Source organism: Anopheles ziemanni, chromosome 3 (genome assembly GCF_943734765.1).
Source record: "Anopheles ziemanni chromosome 3, idAnoZiCoDA_A2_x.2, whole genome shotgun sequence".
Lineage (NCBI taxonomy): Eukaryota > Metazoa > Arthropoda > Insecta > Diptera > Culicidae > Anopheles > Anopheles ziemanni.
This window is the reverse complement of record NC_080706.1, coordinates 14,777,202-14,793,074: the sequence shown is the minus strand read 5'-3', so window position 1 is coordinate 14,793,074 and position 15,873 is coordinate 14,777,202. Positions and strand designations below refer to the sequence as shown.

The following is a 15,873-nucleotide window of genomic DNA, read 5'->3' as shown; positions in this document are numbered from 1 at the left end:
CGTTTCCGAAGCCGAGGGGAAGGTTTTCAGCAACCGGCATGCTCGTGCAACGACACATTGTGCGCAGTGGTCCGCACCGTGCAGGCCTGCTCTAGTTCACCGTTTGATATGATTCAATCACATAACCGCAGGGAAAACATTTGTTTTATGCTCGGTTGGGCCCGGCCGGTCGCAGAAACAACGCCGCCAATCAAAGTGACCGAGCGAAACCGACGGAAAAGCTATCCATAAATGTTGACCATTTGGAAAAGAGGAGGGTAGGGAACCGAAACTGACCCACCGTGGACCATGGGACACTTTGATTGGAGCTGGAAAAATACAACGTCCATGTTTTGTTTCGGGAGAGCACTCCTGATTCCCGGGGGTCAACATTCTACCACCAAACCTCCTATCGGGCACTCGAAAACGGAAATTAAATTTTCAAACCCACGCCAACCCCAACCGGGTGGAATGACACGGCTGACAACTGGCTTTAAGTTTGTGTGTTTGGTTCGGCGGTGGCTTGATGGCGAATCCGCGATAGGCACATTCGCCCCGTCAAATGTGGCAACTCCGCTCGATTATTAATGTTTGTGTTGGTATATGTGTGTACACTCAACTAGCCCAACCCCCCGTTTTCTACTCATTTCCCCCTTCCCAGCCACACGCACCACCGGAAACCGGGTTTACTCGCGTAATGCTGCCATGATCCACTCGAGGCCAGGCCATCAAAGTCACACACAGAGCAACAGCTGCAGACCGGGGGTGCGGATAATGGCCCTTAGCGGAACCCACTCTCAGCGGCACTTCAGTCGGGTAGTTTCGTTTACCTAAATGGGAATGGGGCTGGGCGGCGGTAGTTTTACATTGTTTCGAGTGCAATACATTATGGCGGCCACTCTACTGACGAGCTACTCGAGCTAATTATTTGTGTTTGTTTTGGCATGCATATGTCAGCTTCGGATGGCTGCGGGAATTCTCAAGAATCGACAACAAAGAAGCCGTTCGGGTCAAGAGGACTACTTTCTTTATTCCTCCTTCATAAACAGCCCAAGCTGTCCCGGATCACATGTAGTTCATTTGTAGTATTAAAATTCAAAAATGGATAACAAAGATAAAGAAAAGAAAAGTTACTTAGCTCAATACTTAATTCCTTCTGAAGCTAAATGACATCCTGGCCGTTTTATAAAGGCCCTTCGATGCAGGTCGTATTTTGTAACTCTTCTCTACCCGGAGTCCGTAAACGCCAACTTCGGAATGTGTCCAGATTCGTAGAGTTTCAGAAAAATGTTCATCGCCAACATGAGATTCCAGGAAGATTCTTCCAAGCAGCGGACACACCATTGTTGGTTCAACTGCGTCAGCTGCTTGAAAATAGTCAGTGCGTTTTCGCGATCATTACGATCATCACCTTCCAATGGTGTGAGTTCCTAAAAGCGGGAAAAATGTGCGATATTTAAAATAACGTTACAAAGTACCTTTAAAGTTAACTGCATACCGCTGTGCTCGACGTTTCTTTCGCCTCGGCGGCACGGGTGTCCAGAAAGTTTTGACCTTCAAATGTTAGGTTGCATAAATGCAGCATATCGTTGCAGATTTTGTATTCCACGGCCTTGCTGAAAAGCCCCGTTCCCATCCCGCACGGTTGGATGTAGAATGTTCGCGTGAAACCGAGCGAGCAGCTCTCGCCTAGTCGCGCCTCAGACTCTTCCTTCAACCGCCCGTGTACGATAATGAGCACCCGTTCTGGCGTAAAGATTGGTACATCGATACGAAACGATAAGAAATCGAACTCGGTCTTAGGGAATGTCGTCAGCACATAGGCAATGCGCTCATTGCCCACAATCAGCGCTGCAAACGAAAGATCGAGGCGGCCCTTGAACTCGAGCAGATTACGACTGTGGCCGATGTACGAAACTTGACGCTGCTGGTGCGAATTCAACTGAGCCGACTCGTCCACATCGAAGCTGCACGTCATGGAAAACTGAGCCTTCGGATGGTACAGCTCCTGGAGCTCGAGGCGCTGGAACGAATCGTACAGCGAAAAGTAATGCTTCAGGAAGGCTTCGGCAAACTTGTGCGCCTCCATGGTGCAGATGTAGTTCTGCTGGAATGTGAAACCCCTATCGGTAACCAATGGGCGCCCATCGAGACGCTTAAGGTTGTGGAAGTATCTTCTTATCTTGCGAGTATACTCAACACCGGAAGAAATGGTGCCACAGAGGGGATTATGATCCAAAAACAGTTCCTCGATAAAGTTCCGCGGTATTCCGTTCAAGTCGGTTATTGTGGACAGCTGAAAATGGAACAAGTTCGAACGCGTTATTCAAATATTGAAATATTTCATATCAGTCATTTAAGAACCTTGGTAACAGTCATCTTTGCTTTAAGCATCTAGAGTCATGATACACATCACTAAGCTATTTGCAGTCAAGGTGCTTAAAATAAAAATGCATTCATTCAAAGAGCAATCATCATTCGAACTCATGATTTCGAAATTATTTCTGCTTATTGTCATGTTTTTATAAATTATAATGATCAATAAAATATATGTTTTGTCTATTATATGAACCAATGAAAACAGAGTACAAAAAACTACTCACCGAATTAAACCGCAAATCCAACGATACCAGCCTTGTCAGTTTACCAATATTTCCAAGCGCGTCACAGTTCTGCAGGTCGTTGTTGCGAAGCCGTAAAATAAAGCAGGAATGGGAGAACTTTTTGCCAGCAACTTCCAATATGTAGCCCAGGATTCGTGGACTCTTCGCACTGAAGTCCACGTACTTGTACTCATTCAGCCCTTCCTGCATCGAGCAAAGGTTGAGGCAGTTCTCTTCGAACCGTTTGTTCACGAAATCATCCAACTTTCGAAGTGGGCGCACATGGTTATCCGCTGCTTCGGCCACATTCATCGCCACACTGAGCTTCAATACGGCATTTACGGAGGGCACGGGGAGCTTGAGCTGTTGTTGCACCAGATAGAGCAAGGCTTCGTAACAATTCTGCACCAGAAATTCATCCTTCTTCGAGTACGTTTTGTAGTAGCAGGGAAAAAAGCTTAGTTTGCCTAGCTGGTGAAAGAGGGCATCCAAGATCTCCTGTTTGCCACAGATTCCGTTGTGGTGCACCGTAACCAGATGCCAGTGCGGAGTCATCTGGTACTTTTTAAACGCGGCCGCATTCAAATCTGCGTCGGTCAGCACGACCCCCGGGGAGCTCATTTCGACCTCTTCCTCATCGTCACTGTTTACATCTGCCGGTATTGTAGTTGATACCGTCACTAAGGCATCCTGCAAATAAACAATACAAATGGAAAACTCATGGTCGTGAAAGCGCAAAAATACCGGTGGTAAATCTTACCAGTTTCAACAATGAGGGGAAAAATTCCCGTAGTGTCTCTTCGTAATCTGGGACGTCCGTCAGCGGGTTTCCTTTCACGTACAACTCCAACAGTGGAATTTCTCTCAGCGTTCGAAGAGCACTCGGGTGTTTGATACGATTATCGCTTACATCGAGGCATACTAGATGAGAATTCTTCAAGGCGGACAAAGGTGTGGTGTGGAAAATCCTATTATTGGCAAGTCGCAAATTATTGATACGAGCTGTGCTGCTCAGGCATTGCGATATAGCCGAACAAACGACTTCGAACTGGGATCGATTACTGAGGGAAATGCACAGCTCCTCCAGCTGAGGATGAGCTGCAAAATTGTCCAGATTCAGCACGTTCACCATCCCATACAGCTGCGCATTTTTACAACGCTCCTGGACCGCCTCCGCTATCATTGAACGGGGAAAGATTTGACCAGTTTGAAATTTGGCCGCACCCAATCGAATGCTAACGGCCAGCTCTAGCTGACCGAACTTTAGCTTGAGTCCATCATCGAACAGCTTCCCGATGGCTTGCGGGCACATTCGAACCAGGAAGAAGTCGATATTCGCGTGGCGTCGGTAAGCCACCGGAAACAAATCGTACAACGGGAAGGTGTTGAACAACATATCCAGGATCTTTTGTTTCTCGCACTGGCCATCATGGTGTATCATCACTTGGTGCCATACATCCGCTCGGTTTAGCATGACGCGATCGAAGGTCATATTGGAGGCGTTAGTAACCTGACTGGCCAATTTCGGTTCGAGCACTATTTTCGTTTCCCCCGTTCGCATATAGAGCGTTTGTCGCGCATTACTCTTTATGTTGTAGAACGAGTTTTCGTCGTGCTCGGGAATTGCTTGATCAGCTGAAATCGGAGTGCTTCGCATAGGGTTATCTTCTGTTCCTTCCTGCATGGCTTCCAATATTTCTTCAATACTCGGTGATTGTTTATCATCGATAAACGAGCTATCGGACACTGGTTCATCTTTAACACGAGCTGGTAACATGTTTTTTTATTGGAATTCAATTGGAAATAACTAAAAACTACGCTGCGCCTATAAAACTACCGGCTTCGGCGGTTTGTTTTGACAATGTCATTCAAGCAACAGCATAAAGGAGTCAGGGGTAATACAGTCGAGGGCTGAATGTTTAAAAAATAAAGCTTAAATTTTTTAAGTTAATAGATTATAAAACAATACCATTCCTGCAAGCTGCAAGAAAGCTGTAAATACATTAATCGTGTTTGAGGCTATAATTTGTACAGTGCATGTTTCATTGGTAAAAAGTATCTCAACAAACTGTCTGCTTGAATGGAAAGCGAAATTTTTTTCTCTAAAATTCATACTCAGACTTATCCTTACATGCGAATAAAACAGATCAAATGGTTAATAATGCGAAAAAACTCTTTTTTCAATTATTGAAATAAAGTGCATAGTGCCCCTTAATTCTGCATAATACTGTTCGAATTAGATGCCTGTCAAACGAGAACTGTCAAAAGCATACATGGATTGTTTTGATTTTCCATTCGATCGATACCGGTGGAATTTCATAACACGGTGTATTTGGCTAAAGTTGGATAAAAATATAATTTCAGTTCGTAATGTTATTCCTTAAAGTATCCCGCAGAGTGTTAGTAAAATTTCTAGGAGCACGCAGTGTGTTCACATCAGGCTGCAACTGGGCGGCCTTGAAAACAGTCCAAGAAAAGGTGAATCCGTACGCAAAAATTCATGTTGACTGTGCCTACAGTTTGAAAATCGTTCCATACGATTTGCTCGACTGCCCCGACTCTAATATACTCCGAGCATCGGTTAAACAAGACGATGGTTCAAATGGTATAAAGGTGCACGTTTCCGACAATCTCGTCACCATCACAGGTGATTCAAAATCTATCGACACAGAATGTCTTCTCGAAGTCCCGATCAAGGCCGATCTGAACATTCGTAATCACGGAACGACCTCCATCATCGACCTATACAGTGATGAAATAGAAGTAAACGGAACGGGCAACATCGAAACGAAAAGCCTGCGATCCACTAATATTAAACTCTCCAGTACGGCGGGAAACATTGCGTGTAGAGGAATCACACTAGCCGAGAATGTTGTTGCAACGGCCGCTGGGAAAGGGAATATTTTCCTCGATAAACTACAAGGAGGATCGGTTAGCGCTACGACAGAAGGAGGAAAAATTACAGTCAATGCGAGCTACTCAAACAAGAGTTCGTTCCAAACGGCCAACGGAGATTTGGAGTTGAAAAGTATCCACAAGGACTGTACTGTTCGTTCGTCCGGAGGCAACAACTTTGTTATGAGTACGTATCAACCTACTCTTAATCGTTCCGTCGATTAAATTCATTTTTGTTTTCTACTTGCAGATGGTTTCTACGGTACGTTGGACGCAAGAGTCGGTAGCGCAAACATGACACTGCAACTTTCTGAAATGGTTGGCAAGAGTAGCATTAAAGCTTCATCAACGCAGAAATTGCAATTAAATCTTGCTGAAACGGTTTATGAAACTTCTGCAATAACTGTTATTTCACCGAAGCTGGAACTAGATAGCAGCATAGACGATCAGGTACACTTACGCGAAGGCACTAGCTCTAAACTAGGTAAATCCGATGCAGAAAATACGCTGGTCGTCGAAACGGACGGATCCGTAGTGTTGCGAAAGATGTCCTGGGCGGATAGTTTCTCCTTCGGAGATAAAAATCGCATCGAGCAATGAACCTGAATTGCTTTTACCTCATGACCTGGTCTCTTGAAAGCATTTGTGTAGAATAAAAATGTATTAGCAATATTTATTACACCAACTAGTAAACCATTCATCGCTCTTTTAATTGATGACTATTTGGTAAAGGTTGATTGCTTACAAATATTATAATTTCTTGCCTGAATGTGTAATTAAGTGAAAAACACTTAAATTTCTTTCACGTGCCAAACACGCTGGCGTTTTCCCAGTGCTCTAAAAGTGCCTAAAATACATATAATTACACACCTATTCGTCATGGCTTGAAGCAATATACTGCACACACCGTTGTTTGTACCGCTTAAGGTAATAGCCCACAGCAAAAAACGGCACTAAAACGGATCGGCAAATCCTCACAACAATTTTCGCGTGCCGCTTTATTACAACTAACGCTAATATCCCTGCAATTTAGTCGGTTCGGTCCCATACGAGTTGATTGCCTTCCCCGTTTTCTACCAGTAGCGTGGAAGTCCGGTGGCGTCGAAAAAATCCTCACCACACAAATCCGTGCTGCACTCGAAGGCCCCGTTCTGGCGGCATTTGCATACGTTGCACTGGAGATGGAAAATTTTTCCTTCCGGGCACGACCGGTTTCCGCTCTTTTGCTGCCGTTCGATTGCATTCAGCAGGTCAAGGTCGTAGGAACATATTCGCTGGAGCGACCCTCCGATGGCAAGACAGTTGATGAACCTGGCCGCGGAACCCACTGTCCGACGTTGAAGCCGGTGTCCCTCATCGAGCCTTTGTGCTGTATAATAGTAGATCCGATAGAACGTGCATTTGAAATTTAAATTCACCTTTTTAACGTATCGTGTTAGGATCTTACCGGAAGCCCAGATTAACGTTAAGAGCGACAAGCCTAGAACGAAAGCAAAAAGTTTCATGATGTGTGGCTTCGCGAGGATTTTCGATCAGACTGAAACGTAGGTTTCTCAACCAAGACGTTTCATGATAAGGTCTTTCGCGACGAGTCAAAGAAAATGTTCCAAGCTTATCATAATTGGGTCATCATGCGGATCAATGGCGAACAATCAGTAACATTCTCATGTTAGCAATGTCATGTGCAACTGCAGTTTTTATGCTCGTTAATGCTCCTGTTTGTCGCGTTTTACGAATCATCCAACGGCTATGTCCAACAACATCAACGAGGAAATAAAATGTTTCCGACGGGAAAATACTTATCTAATTTGTCATAAAAAAGCAACAGATACAGCTACGCTCGAATAAATATGGTAAAACGGCAATGCCACCGCCATCCTCGGGCACCGACCGACTTGGTTAAAATGCCAATAAGAAGCATTTTTATTGCCCGCCTTAAATCGTATCGACTGCCAACTGGTGGCAGCTTGATGGCCACCGCTCTACGTGCGGACCGAGCAGCAAATGGGTGCAACACGTTGTCCAAATTAATTCCACCCCCTTTTTTATCACCGCCAACAAAGCGCCGAGACGATACGACGAGACTAGTTCTTGGAAAAATCTTTCAACCAATTCGAGATTTCTTTTCCTCCCTTCCCTATGACTAGAAGAAAAACAAAAACGAAAGGAAATTGTTCACATCTGCCAAACCTATAATGGCGAATGGTTTGCAAAACGAAGGATGCAGAAAGAAAAAAGACGAACCAAAATAGTGGCCAACGAATGTAAAGAAACCGGACGGAGAGTTTATTTGCGCGTCCAACTAGCTCCAATGAGGGTTAGATGATGGTGGCAATACTCTCGAACTAGCTCCAGCTGGTACAGGCTTAGCTGGAATGGTGCTTTAGTGGTGAATTATGATTCTGATCCTGCCTCTGGAGGGTTGAGGAAAAAATAAATGACCAACAATAGTTAGATACGCTTTGGGAATATGCGATTTTGAGGTTTTTTTTCCAATGGGCTTGGTACCATAAACTTACTGTTTGTAATTTTAATACGCTGGTAAATTTAACAACATTTTATTGTTCTTTTTACTAACGAGTTAATTATCATAAACCCCTTAAGAGATTTCAAAGATGCTAATTTGAATTTGTCAGCAACTTTTCTATACCCCAAATCAATATATCTAATAGAAATTAAAAGATAATTTCTTCTATTTCAAAATAGATTCCCTAAAAGAAAACATTAAATTGTTTCCCGTAAGTTATATTTCTAGGGTAAACTAGAATTATGAATATATAGTTTATCGATACAACCCGATTCGAGCGGCTTCCAGTAGTATAGTAAAATTATACATAGAACATGTTAAGCTCTCTGTAGACGATGAATCCAAACGGCAACAAGCAATATGGAATTAAAACCTTCCACACGCTGCTCGAAACGAAGCTGATACAAAGACTTCAAACCATTGCGAGCAACCATCATCAACAGGAGCGCATTCAGAATTTGCCGCATTATAACCGACTTTGAATGCAAATGACAGGCCCTTTCACCAAAACCCCCGGCTCGGGCGCAGTTGCCCTGTTGCCGTGTGAACCCCCTACTGACCTACACCCCCAAAGACGGCACGTGGCCCCACCAAGCTACCCGTCAACCAGCCAAGTTGGTGAAATCAAAGCCGAAAGCCTCAAAATCGGCTTACGGAAAGAGTTATGATGTCAGTTTTGCAATTCACCCTTAAACGTTGGTTCGGTTGGGTTTTGTTGGGGTTGTTAGGGGTGCTGTAGTATACGACCCGGTGGAAACGTAATCTAATTCTTACGGCACTTCGTCGTGCACCATAGAATACTACACCACACTTCTTCCCACGGAGTCTCGATACTCACGGAAATAGGCGGGTTTGGAGTAACGATGTTTCCTACACCTTCCAACCGGTATTCAACATGTTATGGTGGTGTTTTTTTTCTTCTTTTCACAAACTGGATTATGCTGCCGCTTGATACTGCTTGTCACTGGGAGCAAGCCTTCCCTTACCTCCAATCCAAACTCAAAGTTTCACTCGTTTTTTTCCATCTGCCCTACTTTCCCAATTCATGCGAGCACGAGTTCCGCTAGAGTTAGTGTCAGCTGCCCCATTTCGCATGACCTGCGGTTTGTACACCTTGCTCCATTTTGAATGCTTGTTGGCCAATGCTCCATTCACAATACTGGAGCGTTTCTCTGTCCTTGAACTACACAATCTCGTCCATCCTTTTTGCGATTTCTCAAGCCCCTCCACCAGGACGAGTTCTGCTGCCGGTGCTGATGAATATTGTTTAGAATAAATGTGTCCTCTCCAATACGCCTTCAGTGGCTGCACTCGCTCTACTTTGCATAACAGATAGCGAGCGTATGCAACATGCTCTTGGCACATTTAGTACGTGCACACTTAGGCCAACTAGTTTCACGTACGGCCGGAGTTGGCTGGGTTGTTAAAGAACTTCTAAGCCTCTATTGCTCTTCTACCCCCATTCAATGCTCCGTTACCAATGAACGCATAGCAAAGGATTTGTGCCGATGGAATTTATAAATAGTCACTCAGGCAAACTCAACATAACGGTTGCACGCTGAGTGTGTCTAGATTTATATTTTGCACAAAAGGCATCCTCAGTGATTTTGTGGCAATTATCAAGAAATACTGAAAGGTAAATTGTGAGAAAGATTTAACATATGTTTACAGGGTTTTTTGCTAAACCAACGGGGATGCTTTGGACAACAAGATTTGTTTATATTCACTTAGTTTTCTTTCTACTTTAAACAATTCTAGTTTCTTTTTTGGTAGAAGAAAATGGAATCTTCAGGTAGAAGAAAATGTTTCTTTTTTTCTTCAGCTGGATCCCTGCGAACGTGTATAGATGTGTTATGCCAGTCTGAAAGTGATAAAAATGATTGCGCCAAACAAATACACGAAACGAATTGGCGGATTGGTAAAATACATGGAAGCTCAAAGTGAAGTGAAACACAGAAACATGAAGAAATGTTATTTAAAAATGTGACTAATATGAGATTATATATTAGTTAAAAAAAGCTGTTTGAATATTCCTTAGTATTTATTTACCTACATGGTTCAAATTCATAAAATCTTTAAAATGATGTAGTTATTGATTGCCGCTTTAAAAGCAACATCTAAAACGAAACTGGCTTCCATCTTGTAAAACTGCTTTTTCTTTCATTTTTCAATTCATTCATAGTCATCATTGGTCATGGAGCATTCCGTCCGCCCGCTGCTGCCAATCGGAAATCCATTCTTGGCCATTCAATGTCACTCCGGGGTTCTTTTTTTTTTGCTAGTTCCGGTTCATTTTGTTCTTGGTGCCTTTAGTTTTCGCCCCACACATTCCATTGAACGAACGACACGAATGAATTTTCACCGCACTGTGCTTTCGCCTTGCGTCAGGTCTTCAGATGTGTAGTCATATGGAAGACGTATTTCGCCATTTCGGAGAAGAAGAAAATGCCAAGCACGAAAAACAGTGTGGTTCTACGAAAACCAGGGGGATGTGCTCATTCTCCCATACCCGAAAAAGAAAAATCCAAAACCGGAGCGAAAATGCCCCGTCGGAAGAAAATTGCCCTTCAAAGCAACCACTCCACCTGCTCCCAGCGCCCGCTTCGGTGGAAAACGCCGAACGCGCCGGAAAACTTTGTGCGGCAGAGGGGCAGAACAAGACTACACCCACCGTGCAGTAAATTGTAACGATTATTTTACGGCTCCGAATGTTCACTACTGCTGATTGTGCTACATTTGGTGTAAATTTTTCATTACCCCATCGCTAAGTAGGAAAAACCGGAACACGGTGGGTTTAACTTTTCCAAGCGCTATGCTGAGTTTGGCCGAACGCACGGTTTTCGCTTGCGCTGAAGAACGATATTGTGGAACGTTAAATTGCGGCCATTTCCCCCCCGTCGCCGCCTTTTCATATGAATCTTGTTTTGACTTTTCGCTACTTTTTTACGGCTTGGTTTAATGTAGAAATAAAATTAACGATCATGTTGAACTGTGACAGTGTGGCGCTGAGATTTGTTAATGAGTTTGACCAGACGAGATCGTGAATCGTGTGCTGAACATGCGTTTCAAAAAGTTTTCTTGCAGACATCACGTGGAGCGCTTTAGACGAGTTTCATGGACGAATATAATGATGATCCCATAGTCACCTTGAATTGCTCGCTGCAAGCAGTTTTATTCAAGATTCTTGTTAAAGATAGTCCTTTTCATAATATCATAACCTTAAGCAAAATATTCCAAGAGTAATATAAATATAAATAAAAGTAAATGTAAACCGTCTCGAACCATTACATGTATCCATAAAGTTAATTCAATAAAAATAATGCATGCATAAAAAACATTCAAAAAAAGAAACTCCCTTTGAAAGCACGTCCTGTCCATCCCGCGCAATTTGCTGATATTTCTCCGGCTGCCAGCAGTCAGCCAACTGCAAGTGCTAACATCATTAATCAAACGCATACGCTCGACATACGCGACCCTCGGGAGACACTAACCATCCACTCGGGAAAGCATAAAGGGCCACCACTTGGTCTTCCCGTCTAGTGACGTAAGAAAGGCAGCAAAACAACCCTTGAAAACCGAAGCACATTTTCCCATTCCGCCAGAAAGGAAATGTGATCCTGCGGCAAGCGCCTCCCAAAGGGATCGTTCGAATCGCCGTGCAATACAATCTCCAATTTAGCAAATTGTCAATCCGTTCACCGGAAGTCGAGCCGGCGAAACCTCCGGAGGAAAAGGAAGCGAGAAAAAACGGTGCTTTTCTTTCCCATTTCTTCGCCCGTAGAAAAGAAAACTGTATAATTGCGAACCCGACCTGCCATCAACGGAATGGCGATTCAGCAGAAGAAAAAATAACTTAATAAATAACTCACCTTTCTCGGAGCTTAACAATAACCTCCCGGATCCCGACGCCGCCGTCCATCATCCGCCTCCTTTTGAATCCATTCACCCCGAACCCGAAATCTACCGGTGAGAAAATGGTCGATGAGAAAAGTAATGATTCCGTCTCACGTGCTCCCGTTTTGCTCACCTCGCGTTCAAACAGTTTTCCACATCCTCGCGGCAAACAACCGAATCCGAACGTGTGGGGATGCTGACAATCAAAACATCATCGCCCACTTTCATTCAAACTTTTACAACATCTCCCCCAACCCTTCCGCTCCAAGGTGTGGGTGTGTGTGTGTGTTGGTATTGGTGAGCACGAGGAGCTTTATACGATAAATGGTTCACCTAACGCGGCGATGATAACGCTTTCTCCCTTCTGAGCCAGGTGGAAAGATTGATGGAAAACACAAAGATAAACGACGGAAAATCCTCTCTCATCCACTCTCTCATTTTCTCTAACAATTTTCCACACTCTCTGTCGTCCTCTAGGTACCAGTGTGTGAGTATTTGCCACCTTTCGGCGACTCTTATCACGTGGAAAACACGACGTTACCTTTGTTGAAGCCACGATTCGCAAACAGGTTTTCCCCACGAGTCCCGATCCTTCAGCTCAGAGAATTTCTACTGCAACTGGATGAGGAAAGCCTTGCGGGTGTCGCTCTTTCTCTCGCGTTCTCCATTCGCTCGCTGTTTTTCCAATTTCCCAAGCTCCATCAAGTGGTGGTCCGTACGCTGGTCTGCTGAACGGATGGGCTCAGTTTCAGGCTCGACGCTGGCTGGTCCGCTGCTAGCCCGTTTGCATGTTTTCAATCGCGACACGATTCGCTTCTTCAGCTCGCAGGCGTGTGAGGTAGGCGTTGTGACGTGGGCATGGGTAGGCGCTTTTTCAAACAGAAAAGGTCTTTGCCCAGGTCGCCTCCAGCAGTCGTTCGTTTGGTATCAATTTTAAAAGTGAAAGTACGTGAAAGAAAGCCCCGAGAAGACGTCACCCACACCTTAGGGTTCCGCAAAAGGGGAAAAAAAACTGTTGCACGGTGCAATTGTGCCTATCCTTGGGAGCCCATATTTTCCAAGAAAACAACAGGCGTGGCGCGAAACGGTGCTAGTAAAAGACTCGATGGCTGCAAACCATCCAGCTGTCTAGGTGTATGGAAGGAGAGTACAGCCGTTATCGCGTTTGAGCCGCCAGTGGAGAGGTTTTACATGCGAAAGAAACCCTCTTTAATCTCCCTGGGCGAGAGGCATTAAGATCGGTGAAGCGTAAAGTGCTCGCCAAGGTGCACGGAAAGTTCCCAAAGATCCCCCCAAAGTGTCATGTTTCAGGCAGGTGTGCGTCATCCGGGCCGCAGTTAGAGGCTAGGGCCAACGGTGGGGCAGCATAATGGTGCGTTATGTGGTAGCAAAAGTTTTAATCCTGCTTCCGAGAGCTGTCAGCAACAGCGGACGACTTCACGTTGATGTAATGTCAGCTTGCCTAACTTGCAGGCGCGAATAAAGCAGTTGATCCCTACCCGGTTGACAGAAATTGACATTGTTGCTGGTACTATGTAGTTCCAGCAAGAGTCCCAGCAATCTGCCATGGAAAAACTTGCTGGTACTACATGACAGCTGCAAAAAATTTGAATTTTTGTCAACCGGGTACTCTACACCTAACAACGACCGTTTGCTCGACAGGATCGTCACACAACATTACTTGTAAGGTGTTACACTGTGTGCTAGGCCAATTTGCATCTCCCAGCGTTATTTCCCCGCTAGATGCTCCGATAGCGAGCAAATTTAATTTTCATCACCATCCAACAGCTCGCTATTTGCACAATCTCTAACGCCTACGCACACCAACTCCCCACGGGCAACTCGACATCAGTCCACGAATTCCGAAGTACCCACCACCCACAGAAAACACGCATAAACAGACACACACACACAAATTAAACGAACCTCGAACGAAGGTAGAAGGTAGTGAAGATCCTTTCCGATGGGATTCTTTTCTATTGGTTGTTATTTTAAACAGTTATTATTATTTCTGTAAAGCCTGCAGGAAATCAATTCTAGCGAAGATGGGGGGAATGAGTTGTTAAGTGAAAATTCGTATGTCTGTGGGTTTGAGATTGATATACTTTATCGAGTTTATAAAATGTATGTGATATTTCTTTCCAGCAAATAATATTTAAAAACTGTTGGGAAATAAGTACCTAAGTGGAAGTGTGTGTGAGGTGCGGAAAGTAACGTCGAAACGTGATGGAAGCTTCGTTTTCTCAACGATGATGAGAGAAGTAATTTAACGAAAGGAAACGGTTATAGCGTACCTAAAGTGAATCCTCGTAGAATACGAAAGGACGAAAGAAGTGTTCTTGAGCGCTCATCTCAAAATCATCAACGTTCTTTGGTAGGAAGTTTAAAGCACACTGGATATCTCGAATAGCGAGCAGGCAACCCTTCGCCAGTGTGCGGTCAACGGTTTTTTTTTCGGGGTGTTCAATACCATCGAGACGTGTCGTTATCGCGGAAAAAGGGCTGTTTTCTTCAGTCTTTTGCTACCACCTAATCCGATCTGATCCGAGTGCTCGGTGTGACAGGCCGTTAAAAAAAAGGTGCGCTCAACGGTGCTAGGTGCTGAAGGCAGGTGTGATGAGTAAACTCCGCACGTACAACTACTGAAACGATATCAGCTAACCCTAAATGACAGCCGTCGTCGTCGACGTCGTCGTGTGTGGGGGACGCAACGGTCTGGCAACGGTAATGACGACCACGGCATGCTAGTCCTCCCAAACCCAACCGTCAACATCATCAAGAGGCCACCGATAAGCCACCGTGTAAGTTAGCGAACGCTTCGCCAAGCACAAGCCACACGAAGCGGAAGCCCTAGTTAGATGATATGATTTGACCTCGCACCGTCTCACGCGCGTGGATTTCTTTCCCGCCAGCGCGCAATTGTGTGCCAACCGATGTCGAAGACGCGAACCATACCAAGATGGTCTACCCTCTCTGTAGTGTGAACCTACGTTCAAGGATGCACCGAAGGTCCTCCCGTACTCGCTTAGCTATCTATAAATAGACACTTGAGTGTGTGTGTGCGCGCTGGGCGAGATTCGTTGAGTGTGTGTGTGTATGTGTGTGTGTGAATGTACGTGTGCGAGAGTGCCCCAGGCACAGACTACCTGTAGACCGCGCTCATCAGACCGGTCGTTCGGCAGCTCCGAGGCAGCGATAAGGAGCGGAGATTTCCGAGGTTTAAAAGCTTGCTTGCGCCTGCAAGGTAGGCAACCGTCGTTACACCGACCCTTGCTTCGCCGTACAGGTGAAGCGTTTCTTTGCGAGCAATTTCAATTTTTATTCCACTGCACCTCCCAGCAGCTTGCTCCCCTGGCGCACCTCCTCCAGTGGAAGCGTAAAAAATGTAAGCAATCATAGTTCAAGTGTAGATTTTATCCATTTTATGACCCGCCCACGTAGGTCGTTTCTCCGGACGGTTGCACTCTCGGAGCGCACGTTCGCACAGGGATTTGTTCAGCTGTCGACCCGAACGTCGCCTCCCCTGCGAGCCATTTTCTTTTCCTCCTGATTGCATGGATTTCAAAAACGTTTCCAGTTTTCGCTCCCCTTCCCCCCCATTCGTTCCCAAGCTCCAGGTTTCGGTGTTGGAGGACTCTCGCGCAAAAGAAAGGACAGGCTCGCTCCGGCGGTCCTCTCCGGCGTCATCAGGTTCTCACCAGGATGTAATCATGTCCTGGTGTGCTGCGTGCACACTCGTTCGCCGATGTTAGTAAGCGGGCCCCATCATCCCGACGAGGAGAAAGATGCGCCTGATTTTGCACATGCTGCTCGCTGGAAACGTACTCGACTGTGTGCGTTCGGTTTGCCGTTTCCTTCGCTGGTATTTGTAGGTTCGTTGCCCGTTGCCCGTTATCAGTTGATTCTGCAAGCGCTTCGCACAAACCACCCCCAACTGTGGGAGGGTGATGCTACGCTGGTGTGCGTACTGGCCGG

The 15,873-nt window shown here is 45.3% G+C and overlaps 2 protein-coding genes across 2 annotated transcripts; one reads left to right on the top strand and one right to left on the bottom strand.

Moving 5' to 3' along the window:
- Positions 1-1,153: 1,153 nt before the first annotated feature.
- On the bottom strand, positions 1,154-4,351 carry LOC131289983 (nuclear RNA export factor 2). The gene is made up of 4 exons (XM_058319356.1): positions 3,343-4,351; positions 2,583-3,272; positions 1,471-2,275; positions 1,154-1,390 (listed from the first exon to the last, which is right to left on the bottom strand). Exons 1-4 carry the CDS (start codon positions 4,264-4,266, stop codon positions 1,206-1,208), a joined length of 2,604 nt encoding a protein of 867 aa, XP_058175339.1. The 5' UTR covers positions 4,267-4,351; the 3' UTR covers positions 1,154-1,205.
- Positions 4,352-4,952: 601 nt separating this feature from the next.
- On the top strand, positions 4,953-6,148 carry LOC131289984 (uncharacterized). The gene is made up of 2 exons (XM_058319357.1): positions 4,953-5,664; positions 5,728-6,148. Exons 1-2 carry the CDS (start codon positions 4,953-4,955, stop codon positions 6,075-6,077), a joined length of 1,062 nt encoding a protein of 353 aa, XP_058175340.1. The 3' UTR covers positions 6,078-6,148.
- The last annotated feature ends 9,725 nt before the right edge of the window (positions 6,149-15,873 follow it).